Consider the following 13,871-nt stretch of genomic DNA (forward strand, 5'->3'; position numbering starts at 1 on the left):
CTTGCTTGTTGGATGGGCTGTGACAGAGCAAGAGTTCAGGCAAGGGTTGGTGTGGTTGAGTTTGCAGTATGCAGCTCTCCTATAAGTATCAGTATCCAGGAAGGGAAGGTGGCCTTCTCAAGAACTGGATGTTCAGATGGCGTGAGAGCTCTTCAGCTTGTCTGTCACACTGTTACCCTCTGAATCCACATTTACCTTCTGCTGTCTCCCATCTCTTCACTTTTGCACGTATGGACCCTTTGAGGGCAGCACTGCTTACTTCTCCTTCCTCCTTTACAGCTCTGTCTCAAGCTTCTGCATTAGTTTAGTCAGTCAGTACAGTGTTCATTCACCTGAAGGAATCCATCCTAACAATAATTTTGTTTTGTTTCAGGAGAAGTCAGTCTGTGAAGAAGGTTCCAAAATCAATGATGATTTATCAAGGCTGAAGATTCTAGAACATGATTCATGGCAGAATGATGAGTTGGACACAATGGATTCTCATCCTGGTGATGACCAGCCTATGACTGCTAACCAGCTGGATGAACACTGTGAACTGGAAAAGTGTCGTGAATTACTTCGGGTCCAGTACAACCTGAACAGCATGTACAAGAAAGAGGTGAAAGTATTGGTTTTCGATTGAAACATTAGTGCAGGGGATCCAGAAAGTAAATGATATAAACTCCGTCTCAAGTGCAAACAATATATTTTGTGTCTCTGATCTTGCTTCCCCACACTACATGTTTCGGGCTCAGACGGCCATCATCAGGTGTATAACACTCACGTCGCTGTCACACTGCACCCAGCTCAAAATTTAACATCTAAGACACTCTCCCTGTCATTATCAACTTCCAATCCGTTGATAGCTGTCTGGCTCGTAGATTATTTCACACACGTTAATTTTACTTTATTGTAATGGCACCATAATAAAATCTTTAGTTCTAATTTTAAAACCTTCAAATTCTTTCTCCAAATTTTAAAATTTTAAAATTATTAGGGTTATTCGCCCTATGTTTAAAGTGCTGCAGTGGCTAGTTCTTGTTTCCACACTGTATAGTTGTTATCCTGTGTAGTCTTTCTGTGTGCGTGCCGCTGCTATTACTGATTGGTTGTGCTCACGCCACATTTGAGTGACCTTAATGGCTTGTTTGTATATCCTTTTATTTTGTAATGTACAGCAACTAGAGATTCTCTTATTGCCAGACTGTTAAGGTGAAATAACCATTTCATTCTGTTTTTGAATACATAGTTGTTTCCTCCTGCATATGTGTAAGAGGTTTCAGTATGCCTAATATGAGAAAGGCTGAGGATGCTGTCTCCATTTATAATTTCACCTAGCCCCTGTGCTTAATTAATTAACCACTACAACATGAAGATGTATTTAGCACAGCCTGTAATATTGAAATTTTCTTTCCATTGCTTGAAATGTTTTTGTTCTCCATAACCTCAGTTTCATTTCCAAATGCAAAGGTTGGAATTGTACAAGAAATTGTATTTTAAAATATCTTGCAGAATTTGTCTTTTCTGCCTGTGATGATGCCATTCCCAATTCCATATATCACAGGTGAATGACATCATGTTGTAGGATTTAGTGTAGTCTCATTTGATTTAGGAGCTACCCTGGGAACAGTGACCAGAGTGAACAGAAACATTGTGTTTGAGGTTGTGGTTTGCAGGAGTGGATGCATTAGAACAAGGTCTGCGCACTGTCAACATGAAAATTGTTAGGAGTGGAAAGTGTATTGGAGTATACATGCTTATGTTGCACTTATAAGTCTAGTTTCTTACCAAAGTGGCAAAAGTATACTGAATTTGTTAATGAAAAGTGGCTTAAGGCTGAACAGATTCTGAGTAAATTTAGTGATGATTCTTAATCCAGGGTTTGACTACGACCAGTTTGCATGATATAATCTACAGCTGCTAAGCTGTTCTGACTACATAACGTGACTATAATTTTGCATACTTCATTGACCTTGACATTCATGTTCTGCTCATAACAAGTGGAAGGCTATTATAAATGAATTGGGTGGTAAACTTTTGTGTGTTCTTTTAATTGGTGACACATGCAAACATGAGGATAAAATGTATAGCTATCCCTATAACAGGCTGTGAAGGCCCATATGGTTGTTAGATGTTGAGGGTCCCACATTATCTGGACAGTCGACTCACAGATGGTGGTGAGGTTGTCAGCTTTATGTGCCTGCTGCCCTTTACCCCCCAGGAAAATTCCTGGTACTCTTATCATTACAAAAATGAAACAACTTGAAAACAGCATGGAAACTCATAAAAGTTTATCTAGAGATGTTCGATATTTGTATATGCTCCATTAATTACTCTGTAAAACTCGACATGATATTCTAATATTTCCCATGCACATAGCCACTTTGATTTATCGATACTGAGATGGATGTTAATAAAGCTTGGGAAATTATTAGAAAGAATATACAAATTTCTGGCAAAGAGAGTCTAGGTTATTGTGAGCTGAAGAAGCATAAGGCATGGTTTGATGAAGGATTCTCAAAATTATTAGATCAAAGAAAGCAGGCCAAATTGCAATGGTTACAGGATCCAAGCGAGTTAAATGGGGATAATCTAAACAATATAAGACGTGAAACCAACAGGCATTTGAGGAACAAAAAGAGGGAATATCTGAAAGACAAAACTGATGAGCTTGCAATGAACAGTAAAAACAAGAACATTAGAGACCTGTTTAGAGGAATCATTGGCTTTAAAAGGGGTTACCAGCCTATCAGTAACTTAGTGAAGGATGAGAATGGTGATCTGCTTGCAGATTCCCACAACATTTTGAATAGGTGGAGGAACTACTTCTCTCAGTTATTGAATGTACATAGGGTCAGTGATGTTAGGCAGACAGAAATCTGTACAGCTGAGTCATTTGTAACTGATCCTAGCCCTTTTTAGGTTGAAATTGCTATTGCAAAATTAAGAAGTTATAAATCGCCAGGTAGTGATCAAATTCTGTCAGAACTTATTCAAGCAGGAGGTGAAATATTACGTTCTAAGATCCATAAACTAATTAATTCTATTTGGAATAAGGAAAAATTGCATGATCAGTGGAGGAGTCTTCTATTGTACCAGTTCACAAGAAAGGTGATAAAACTGACTAGTAATTATCCTTTGATATCACTGAGACGTCAAAATGTTATATTCCATGTTAAAGTGACTGACATCAATTGCAAGGTTAATTTATTATTTATCGATATTTATCAAACACATACTGTCTCCCTTGCAGGTGGCAGGTCTTGCCCAGCAGTTGAATCAAAATGAGGATGATCATGCAAAGAAAATAGATGAAATGTCCAATTTACTGCAGAAGTACACAGCACACATTACTGAGCTTCAGAGCCGCCTGAAAACATCTGAAATTCATCACACAGCTCACGATACTGGCCAGCTTACAATAGGAGTTGGGGAGGGCCTTTTTGAAATCCACATTCAATGTTTGAAGCTCTCACCAGAAGGGTTAGGAAGCCTTATGGATGAAGTGAGACATTTATGTACCTGCTGATTTTGCAGTTGATATAAAAATTAACAAATACTTGGTTCCAGTTTCCTGCATTTTAACAAAATCTATTTGTCATTGACAGTTTTAAATAATGCAAGGTTTGAAACTGACATGAGTATAGGCATATATGCTTGTTAATGAAGTATATGGATGGAGGTTGAAAACCAGAGAGTGACATGCTGCTAATTATCTTACCTGCCTCAGTTTGACTGTTCTGCCATATATGGCTGCACATGTAGATAAAGACACATGTGCCAAGTCAGCAGGAAGAAATGATTCTTGTGTTAGTAAATACACTGGCTGTGATAGCAGAAACCATTGCATTGTACAGAATGGCTTAAATACAGCCTCTTTTTACAAATGTGATGAACTAATACAGATCAGTTATAGCTTTGGGAAATCAGCCATTTCAGATTAAATCTAATGTCCTTTGAAGTGCCATTCTGCTCCTTTGTCTCTTGTAGTTTACCATTTTGTGAGCCTCCAAGTTGTCTAAAGACCTAGTGTGACACATGGAAAATCAGATTCCAGTCCAGTGATGAAGACAGCCCAAACGTTTTGAAATGATTGATGAATTTGATCTGGGGTATGTTAAATGTGGAAGACAACTGGCTGAAGTAAATCTCATAATATTTAAGAGTGTGCTAATACAGAAATCTTATTCTCAAGTTTGTGAATTAATCATAAATATACTAGCATTACAGTAAGCAGTAAATATTACTGCTTACGAATAATGAGTAAGTATTCTTTATCATCATACAGACTCACTTCTTGCACTCAGATAAAAGTAATGAATTGTTCATTTCTGGTCTGAGATCAGTAAACATCATTTTCACTTCAACACATAATTTTCCTCTTCAATTCAATAAACAGGGTTCTACATGCAAGAATGTGAATACACTTCAGGTTTAACGTCAGTCATGAAATATTTTGGGGATTTGATGTTCTCTTGCTGGTGAATATTAACATTACAGTCTTCTGGGATGTGAAGTTGTATATTTTGGAGGAAAGTTCTGCCTCCTCTTCAGGGTACAGTTCACTCTGAAGATGGCTGGAGTGGGTTCCTCTGAAATGTTGACACATTGCTACAAGATTACATGGAATCACTTCCCAGAAGACTATAATGTGAAAAAATACCTCTTCTTTTTTGATTCAAATTATGTAGTATTTCATCTGTCATGCATGTCTAAGTTTCAGGGTACATGCCTAAGTTACATAAAGTAGTAGAAGGCACATTTAATAAACAAAATTCTTCATAAAAATAGTTAGTAAATTAATAGTCAATAATGTATGACTACATCAGCGCTTACCAGGCCTGGAAATTATGCCTTGGCCTCCTTGCCAAACTAAAAATTGATACCACTCCAAAGCATATCAAGACTAGTTACATTTTTTGTGGCTACATGTAAGAATTTAACACTTCTGTTGTCACTGTACTAACATATCACGGTGAATTTCAGAATTGGCAATATAAATGACTATTTATCGTATTTTGAGAAAGAAGAGGTATCAATTCTTATGAATGAGTTCCTTTTATAAAATCAGACACACTTACAAAAACTGTTCAAAAATATGGGAATGGAAGTACTACAGAAGAATAATCATAAATAACAATAAGGGATTGCAGTGGATTTTTTCTCTCCCATAGAATTACAAGAAACTTTTGGGGTCCTTTTCAATCACTGAAATATGTTAAATTAATACTTAAAATAAAGTTAAAATTTATAGTTTTCATTATCAGTTTACGTTGTTGCTTATAGACATTCTCACATCAGAGAGATAAATGATGCTTTTGAACCACTGATATAAATTATTAATATGAATTTCTTCTTGCCAGCCCACAAAATTATCTTGCCTTGGGAAGGAGAAAGTCATATTTTTCAAGTGGTGCTGACAGTTAGTGATTATCATCTGCTCTTTATAACGATGTGAAATGCTTAGTAGCATTTAATATTTCAGCCCTTTGGTGCTGTATATAAGGACAAGGAACCTACCTCTCTATTCTTAACATGGGAATTTTATGATCAAGATGTGGCATATACACCGGTGAAGGCAGCTGAAACCTGTATTGAATTTGACAGTTCTTCTGTTCATAGGGTTACTGTAAATGATCGGTTTCTTCAATATTTAAAAGAGGTAAGAGAAACTGTAGATGAGTTTAATGCACTTTAAAGTGCAGTGAGTAAAAGGATAGGATTTACACAACTATGGATGTGGACCAAAATTAGTTCAGTCAAGTCAGTTACTACTTAATGCAAATTATGTTTCTGATAATAAGTTTTACAAGATTGACAAACTGAGGACAGATGCTGTTCTTGTTTCTCAACCAATATGTGTGTCTTGGCTACTCATGGCTACTCATGGGACACACAAGTGTATTGCTCTAACTTAATGAGAAAGTAAATGAAGAAAACATAATTTGTGATCATGCCCATGTACAAGAGAGTATAGGTGTGGTTATTGGTGCTAATGTGTTAAATGTAACCTACTGTAAAAATTATGTGATGTAATGGCAAAAACTGACACACATGGAACACAAACTCAGGATTCATAAATAAATTATAAATATTTTGAGAATGACAATATTCATCTGTCTATAGAGATGAGAGAGTAGACTTGGTTACTTTATTTGTTGTAAATACAATTTCAGGTTGTGATTGTAATCCAGGCGTGGGTGGGTGGGGAATGGATCTTAGAGAGATAGGATGGAATGGTATGGATTGGATTGATCTGGCTCAGGATATGGACCAGTGGAGGGCTCTTGTGAACACGGTAATGAACCTTCAGGTTCTATAAAATGCTGGGAAATTCTTGAGTAGCTGCAGTTTTGGCTTCTCCTCAAGAAGGGCTCAGCTCCATACGTAAGTAAGTAAGTAAGTAAGATTGTAATCCAGTATATTCTTCTTTGGGTGTACAGGAAAGTTGTACTGTTGATGTTCATATGGCAGTTGATGATGCAAGTGAAACTGTGGCCACGGGTTCCCTTCACTTCTCAGACCTGCTCAGATTTCCACAAAAGAAGTTTCACAGTACTGTCCCATTGGCAGGGACCAGAAGCTGTGACACCGTATATGAGTTTGGAATCCTCGAGTGCTGGTTCATACTGAGTTGTTCCATTAGTCTTATTGACAGCTTCATCCAGCACAGAACAACAAAGAAGGTAATTTAGTGTTTACTGAGCTGAGAGTGAAGGAGTGAAGCTGTTGGAGGTTCAACATGAGTATCAGCATCAGTATATTACATGCACACAAATAATCAGGTGGGCAGGAATTTCTTCTCTGTTACAGTTGCCAGGCTTTCAGTTTCAGAACTTGAGACATGCCACTTTTGGGGGGAGGACAGATTCAGTTATACACAGTTAACAACATGGCATAACTGAAGGACACTTTCAAGAGTCAGATTTCAAAATTCAGAAATCTGGAAGGTCTATAAGAAACTCTGTTATAAAGGTCAAAGGTCAAGTGTTCCTCTTTTCAGACATCTAAAGTACAGGGTGACAGAACACACATCCCCACCCATTGCAGTGTGTCCAACTCAGCTGTCACAGAAATCATTGCAGCTGTTCAGAAATATGCCTTGTCAGAGAAATGGTGTTGATCATATCCAGAGTGATTTTGTGATTGTATAAAATTATCACAAGGAATGAAACTTGCCTTCATATAGTATTTTGAAACACAAGGACTGCTAGTAAGTAGATTTGAATGTTACAAATATTAGAATGCTGTGAAAGTAACCCCACAAATTTCTGCAGGACAATTGCATTTTACTTTGTAAAGGTCATCGTAGTTGTTTGAAGCACTATGCTACAAGCTGAAAGGTCGTGAGTTTGATTACCAATGAGATCATTGGATTTTTCAATTGACCTAATCCTTCGAGCCACATTATGGCCCTGAGGTTGACCGAGCCTGTAGCAGAAATGAGTACCAGGAATCTCCCTGGGGGTAAATGGCAGCCGGTGCATAAGCCTGACAACCTCACTGCCATCTGTGAGCCAAGTGTCTAGAAAATGTGGGAGCCTTGCTGTGTGACAGTCCTATAGGCCTCTACAGCCTGTTACAGGGATAGCTTTACCTTCTTAAAGGTTGTGCCTTTGACATATTTTCACCCATTCCTATTCCACTTTTGCCACTTTAAGGCCATATTACTTCTCATGAGTCATGTAATCCAGGCTTTTATTCTCAGTTTGCAGTTTCTTGGAGTAGGTTAGTTTTTGCTGTACAGTTCAGTAAGCATATAATGGCAATAACAGAGGGACAGAAGAGGAAAGGGGTTGTAGAAGACCAAATAAGTGACCTCATACTTTTTTTACATGTTTCCCTGATTTTTTCCCTTGTATTTAAGCAATGAATTTGTTATCAGGTTACAAGAGCAAAAGTTCCTGTTCCTGCTCCAAGACAGAAAAAGGGACAGACATCTACTGGGATGAGTCGTCTGGTTTCTAGCATAACACCTCATAACAGTATCACAGGTAAATGTACGAAAAATATCAGCAAATTGAGACATACAGGAATCTTATCATGAAAGAACTGTTTATTGCAGAGATGTAAAGGATCTAAAATAAATAAGATTTGAGGTTTTCATGACAGTAACTGTGAAGAATGTCGTCTTTTGGGATGTGACGCCATGTAGATCTTGTGTGAATTGACGTTTCGGAGAAACGTATCACCTCCATCTTCAGGGTAGAAAAATCTGTGAATGAGGAACCAGCATGAGCAGGTGAGAGGCAGCCACATTCTCAATGTTGATTCCTCACTTGTAGATTTTTCTACCCTGCAGATGGAGGTGATACGTTCCTCCAAAATTTTGGTTCACACAAGATGTACATGGTGCCACATCCCAGAAGGTGGAATTCCTCATGATTATATTACTCCAGCAATACTAAGTGATGATAAATATAAATCAGAGAGTTCTTCATTATGTAATATCATAAACTGCTCACTTACTTCATGCTTCATAAGCAATTTATTTTCAGACATCTGTAATTTATTCATTGCTCAAAGTAAAAGTCTGCATTTCACAATGATATAAACCTACTATTTTATATATATATAGAACAGGGTGCTGAGCAGAATGTTTGGACCAAAAAGGAATGAAAGAATACGAGGTTGGAGAAAATCACATAATGTGTAGGTTCATAATTTGTACTGTTTGCCAGATGTAATTAGAATGATCAAGTCACAAAGAATGAGAAGGGCAGGGTATGTAGCATGCATGAGGAAGAAAAGGAATGCCTGTGGGGTTTTGGTGGGAAGCTGGAAAGAAAGAGATCACCAGGGAGAACTAGATGTAGGTGGGAGGATAATATTACAAGAAGTTCTGCGAAGAACTAATCACCTGCTTCTCTTTGATGAGACAGAGATCACATAAAAAATGAAAAAAATATGGGGGTGGAGGACACAGACACAAAGACAGCAAGTTCATCCTATAAGTTTTTTTTTTTTTCAAAATGACGAAAGTAGGCTAAAAATGGATCTCAAAGAAATAGGATGGGGTGGTATGGACTAGATTAATCTGGCTCAGGATAGGGACCAGTGACATGGTTCCATAAAATGTTGTGAAATTTTTGAGTAGCTCCATAGAATTAGTTTTGTGTGTATGTGTGCATGCTTATTTATCTGTTGATCTTTAGTAGTATTACTTTCTAATGTGTAATGAAAGTTCTAACATCATGCTTTCTGTGGATGGCATTAATATACCACTGCATATTGTTTGTAATTCATAAACCTCAGATTGAAAAATACTGACATGTCAGATTTGTGGTCCGTACAGCGTGATTTCTGGGATGTGGGACCATGTAGGCCAGTAGAAGTTCACTGACATTTTGTCGGAATGTACAGCCTCCATCTTTTGCAACCAGCAAAATATATGCAGAAAGTCTGTGATGACCCTGAAGATGGAGGCAGTATGCTTCTCTGAAACATCAGTGAATGTCTACCAGACTGCATGGCATTACATCCCAGAAGGCAGCACACTTTGGCATTGATACTGTGAGCTCAGGCCACGCAGCATACTAAAGCAATACTGGTCTCCCCCCCCCCCCCATCTGATGTTGAAGATCTCTGCTTTACAGAAGATCAAGTTCAACCTGAAGAAAACATTCATGTAAGAGTTAATATTAAAGAAGTTTTCACCAAAGACAAGCTTGGGGAAGGCACTGCAGAAGATATTCCTGAAGGAGAGAAAGGTCCTGTGGAAGGTAATCCTGAAGGAAGTTGTACAGAAGATATTCCTCCGGATTCTATACAAGTAGATAGAGAAACATCTGACAGCAGAAAGTCAAGACAGGTATTACGTAGTATGGCTGTATTATAAAGTTATCCCTGAAGACATATCCATAAGTAATACTACCTATTATAATGCTTGCTTTCAGTAGTTTAAATTGGGGCTAGCTCCACTTGGCCAATGCTTAATAGAAGATATTATATTATTTAAGAACTGAAGCCTACTGTCATGTTACAGGATCATATTGCTGTAACTATCAACTCTTTATCTTTGATTGAAGACTCTTCTGTAATGAAGGACCCAGACATCACACAGCTGTATGTAGAGTATCAGTTTCTGGGTTTCCATGGCCAAGACCTTGAAACGCCAACTGCTGTGATGAAACCGTGCTCTCCTGAAAACCATCTTCTATACAACTTCAGAAAGTGTAAGTGTGTACAACCAAAATGATTAGAGCACATTCTGTGAAATATTGAGCCTTATCCATATTAATTTTGCATTAAATTCACAGTGTAGAAGTGTATGTGATAATTTTAAGCCGTAAAATTAATACAACATGATCTTCAGTTTCTCTGCTTTAAGCATGAGCAAGTCTCAAACTCTTAATGAAAACTAGAGAAAAAAATCAATCTTGATTTGACATTAACTTTACATTCTTGAATCTCAAGAATTTTCAGTTATCTACCTTTTCTTTTTGCACACATCCAAATTCATCAGAATTAGAATGTATGGAAACACTAGCATGAATCCACTTGTCTTTCTGCCCACGATGGAAAAGAATATGGCACTAGAATTGAATTGTTTTTCAATCAAGTGACTTAATGGAAATTGTTTACTGAGAAAAGATCTGACATAAAATGGGATAAGTATTAAACTTCAGAGCTCTGTGAAAAAGTGATTAGTCTTATAAATTGTGATAACAGTAAAGGAGATGACATGATTGAGACATTTCTTGTTCTCTCCTTGATCCTCAAAATGTTTCCAAATTCTTGTGAATCATATTGAACTGAGAATTATACTGCCTCATATGCCTACCATATCACTGAACTGTATGCCATTGTACCAATGTTTGAAGTATATCTACTGCCAAAGCTACTAAGAATAATGGTCTACAAATAAATATAGTAGAAATTAGTATGTCTCATTTACTTACTTACTTACTCATGGAGCTGAGCTCTTCTGGAGGAGCCGCCAATTCTGCAGCTACTCAAGAATTTCCCAGCATTTTGTGGAACCCGAAGGTTCATTACCATGTTCACAAGAGCCCTTCACTGGTCCCTATCCTGAGCCAGATCAATACAATCCCATCCTATCTCTCTAAGATCCATTTTAATATTGTTCACCCACCTACGCCTTGGTAGTATGTCTCATTATTAGGTTAATTCATCATGTAATAATTACCAATAAATTATATGTAAATGTGAGAAGTTCAGTAACCAAGAACAAGAGTAAGAAATTAAAATTACATTCACATAAAACTAAGAATGGATTTGTGAAATATGTCCCATCATTCAGTCCAGAATATTCTATCTTCAACTATACACATGAAGACTGAAATACATAAAACTACAGTTTTAACTCTGACTTTCTGGAGGGGTGTGAAGGAAGACCACAGAAAAAGGATGATAGAAAACAAAGTACCAAGTAGAATATTTGTACTTAGAAAGGGAAAATAAGAAGGGATAAAACTGTATAATGAATTACCGTATTTATGCATGTATAGGCCGTGTGCGTGTATAGGCCGCAGCACAATTTTCAGACAGAAATTATAGAAAAAATAATTTTCTTGGAATATTATTTCAGGAGTAGAAATTATTCCGAAAATTGGCAACGTTTATCTGTTTTAAATGAAGTGTGATTTCGAATATTTCAAATATAAGCCGCACCCCAGTTTTCCTCTTGAATTTTTGGCAAAAAATGTGCTGCCTATACATGCGTAAATATGGTACTTTGCAATTTATATGTTTCATCTAATATTTTAGTGTGACTAAATGAAGGATGAGATTGATGTGTTTACATAGTTGTTGCCTGGAAATGCACTGATCAAATACGCCACAATATAGTGAGCTACTGACTGCTGTAAAGCAAGTTGCATATAAATAAATAAACAGCTCGCAGAAGTGCATCTGGCCTGGGAACCCTACATTATGTGGCTATAATCCTGAGAATGGTAACTTGTGTTTCATTTCAGTGTTTTATGTGGATAAGGAAGAACATGCAGTACAACGCAATAAGTTGCGAGCAATGTTGAAGCCAGCATCAGACCATAGAAATATCTTGCGTTTCGTTATTGTAAGCGAACCCTTGGAAGAGGAATCTTCCATCAAGGACTGCAAAGAAGTGGGGTAAATTTTTCAGCATACAGTGAAATGAATCCTAGTAACTCAGAAAAAAGCATACATTATAGAATTTAACTTTGCTACAGTAAAACCTGTCTAAAATGGAATTCAGGTTAAGTAGAAATTTATTTGGAGAATTTATTTTGTCCTATTAATAAAGAGTGAAAACTAACATAAAGTACTTATAACAAAAGAAAACTATTTAATACAAGTAAGAAGGGGAAAAAATAATATTTTAAAGGAAAGTAGTCAGCTGCTAGAATCTTATACATATATTTTTCTCCTGTGCTTCCTGGAGTTTATCTGAGATAGAATATTCCTGCCACAGGTGGGGGAAGGATTAAGACTGAACATGGAAAAGAGAAGCGTTTCTTCAAAAAGTTTTCTGCTTTCATGGATAGAAAGGGAAGGAAGGAAAGAAAAATTGAACAGGTGTATATATGCGGGATGAAGTTCTCATTTGTGATTTAGGTATAAATATATGGGGAAACTGTAAAATCATTTATGTAGAAATAAATGCCCATGCTAAACAAACTACCGTCTGAAATGGAATAATATTCAGATCCCTTGGGATTCTGTTTTAAGCAGGTTTAATTCTGCAATAATCGTCAGTCAACAAATGGTTTAGAAGCACAATGTATCTGCATTGTATATGCGTGACCATTTATACGGATCTTTGTAGGTGCGCAGAACTGAACCTTATCCATGCCTTGGCAGATTGTGATGAGAACATCTACAAAACAGGCCTGCCAGTCCATAGTACTACAGATGAAGAAATCGGGTTGCTCTTTGTGACCCTTGAGGGTATTAATCTCATGAAAGGTATATCTTTTGAATCTGAACTGTGATCATCACTGGGCATGTGCCTCTTCAAGAGGCTTTACACTTAAATAAAGCTACAAATTATATTGTATTGTCACAGCTTTTCTCACTTTACAGTGACATTTAAATTATATGAAAATCTTCCCTATGGGTTTTACTATAAAGTGGATTACATCTATTGCTTGTATATATGCTGTGTCATTTATACCCTATGTATTGTTACGTGTAGGGTGGTACGCACCGACGAAAATGACGGGTTCTAGTTCAGATGATTGAATTTATTGGCACTTTGGTTACAGCCTCTCTTAATCACACTTAAATACCGGAAATACAGCGCTATCGCTGATTACACACTTTCCATTTCACTGTTGCACATGCACTAGGATTCTCAGTCTTCACAAGTAGTCTCCTGGCAATGGATCTCAGCACAAACTAGCACAGTCTCACTGAGTCACACACTCCATTCTCGTCCTTGTACTCTCAACTGCTGAACCGTCCTGGACCCTCCACTTTGTCTGTCACTGTCACTTGAGAACTGAAACATTTTAAGTCAAAGTCACATTGCGACTGATGGTTGGTAGGTCAGTCAGTAAGTATCCAGCAAAAGAGAAAATAATGTGGGAAATAAAATCCTCACAGAAGACCTTTTATATTTTAAATGTGAAATTTGGTCCACACTGCAGTCAAAAAATAACTGATAGTTGCATACAAAATTATGAGTCTGAAATTGTGCAGTAGTTGAGAGATGAGGTCAAGACATGATATTGAAACAATCAAAATAGCAGCGCTGCCAAACAGCAGAATCACCTACTGAACTGAAAATAAATTTAGAGCATTGAAGTACATGGCACAGAAATCAAAACAACTAGCAAACAAACATGGTGTAAGAGGTACAAGGTGTGTCCCAAAATTCATGAAATATATATATATATATATATATTTTTTTTTTTTTTTTAATTTTTTTTTTATTTTGGTTCAAAGTG

The 13,871-nt window shown here is 37.0% G+C and overlaps 1 protein-coding gene across 5 annotated transcripts in view; it reads left to right on the top strand.

Moving 5' to 3' along the window:
* LOC111862686 (protein fantom) overlaps positions 1-13,079 on the top strand; it is a 35,285-nt gene extending 22,206 nt beyond the window's left edge. For 4 of the 5 annotated variants that reach the window (XM_023848266.2, XM_023848270.2, XM_023848267.2 and 1 more), the window contains 9 exons: positions 374-598; positions 3,233-3,484; positions 5,465-5,641; positions 6,423-6,665; positions 7,865-7,973; positions 9,576-9,790; positions 9,965-10,154; positions 11,919-12,072; positions 12,749-13,079. In XM_023848266.2, the coding sequence (XP_023704034.1) occupies positions 374-598; positions 3,233-3,484; positions 5,465-5,641; positions 6,423-6,665; positions 7,865-7,973; positions 9,576-9,790; positions 9,965-10,154; positions 11,919-12,072; positions 12,749-12,914 (1,731 nt within the window). In that variant the 3' untranslated portion in view covers positions 12,915-13,079. Of the gene's footprint in view, positions 1-373; positions 599-3,232; positions 3,485-5,464; positions 5,642-6,422; positions 6,666-7,864; positions 7,974-9,575; positions 9,791-9,964; positions 10,155-11,918; positions 12,073-12,748 lie in introns of those variants that run through there. The other variant, XM_023848269.2, reaches the window with a different exon arrangement.
* The last annotated feature ends 792 nt before the right edge of the window (positions 13,080-13,871 follow it).

The sequence above is a fragment of the Cryptotermes secundus genome, unplaced genomic scaffold (genome assembly GCF_002891405.2).
Source record: "Cryptotermes secundus unplaced genomic scaffold, Csec_1.0 scaffold5, whole genome shotgun sequence".
NCBI lineage: Eukaryota > Metazoa > Arthropoda > Insecta > Blattodea > Kalotermitidae > Cryptotermes > Cryptotermes secundus.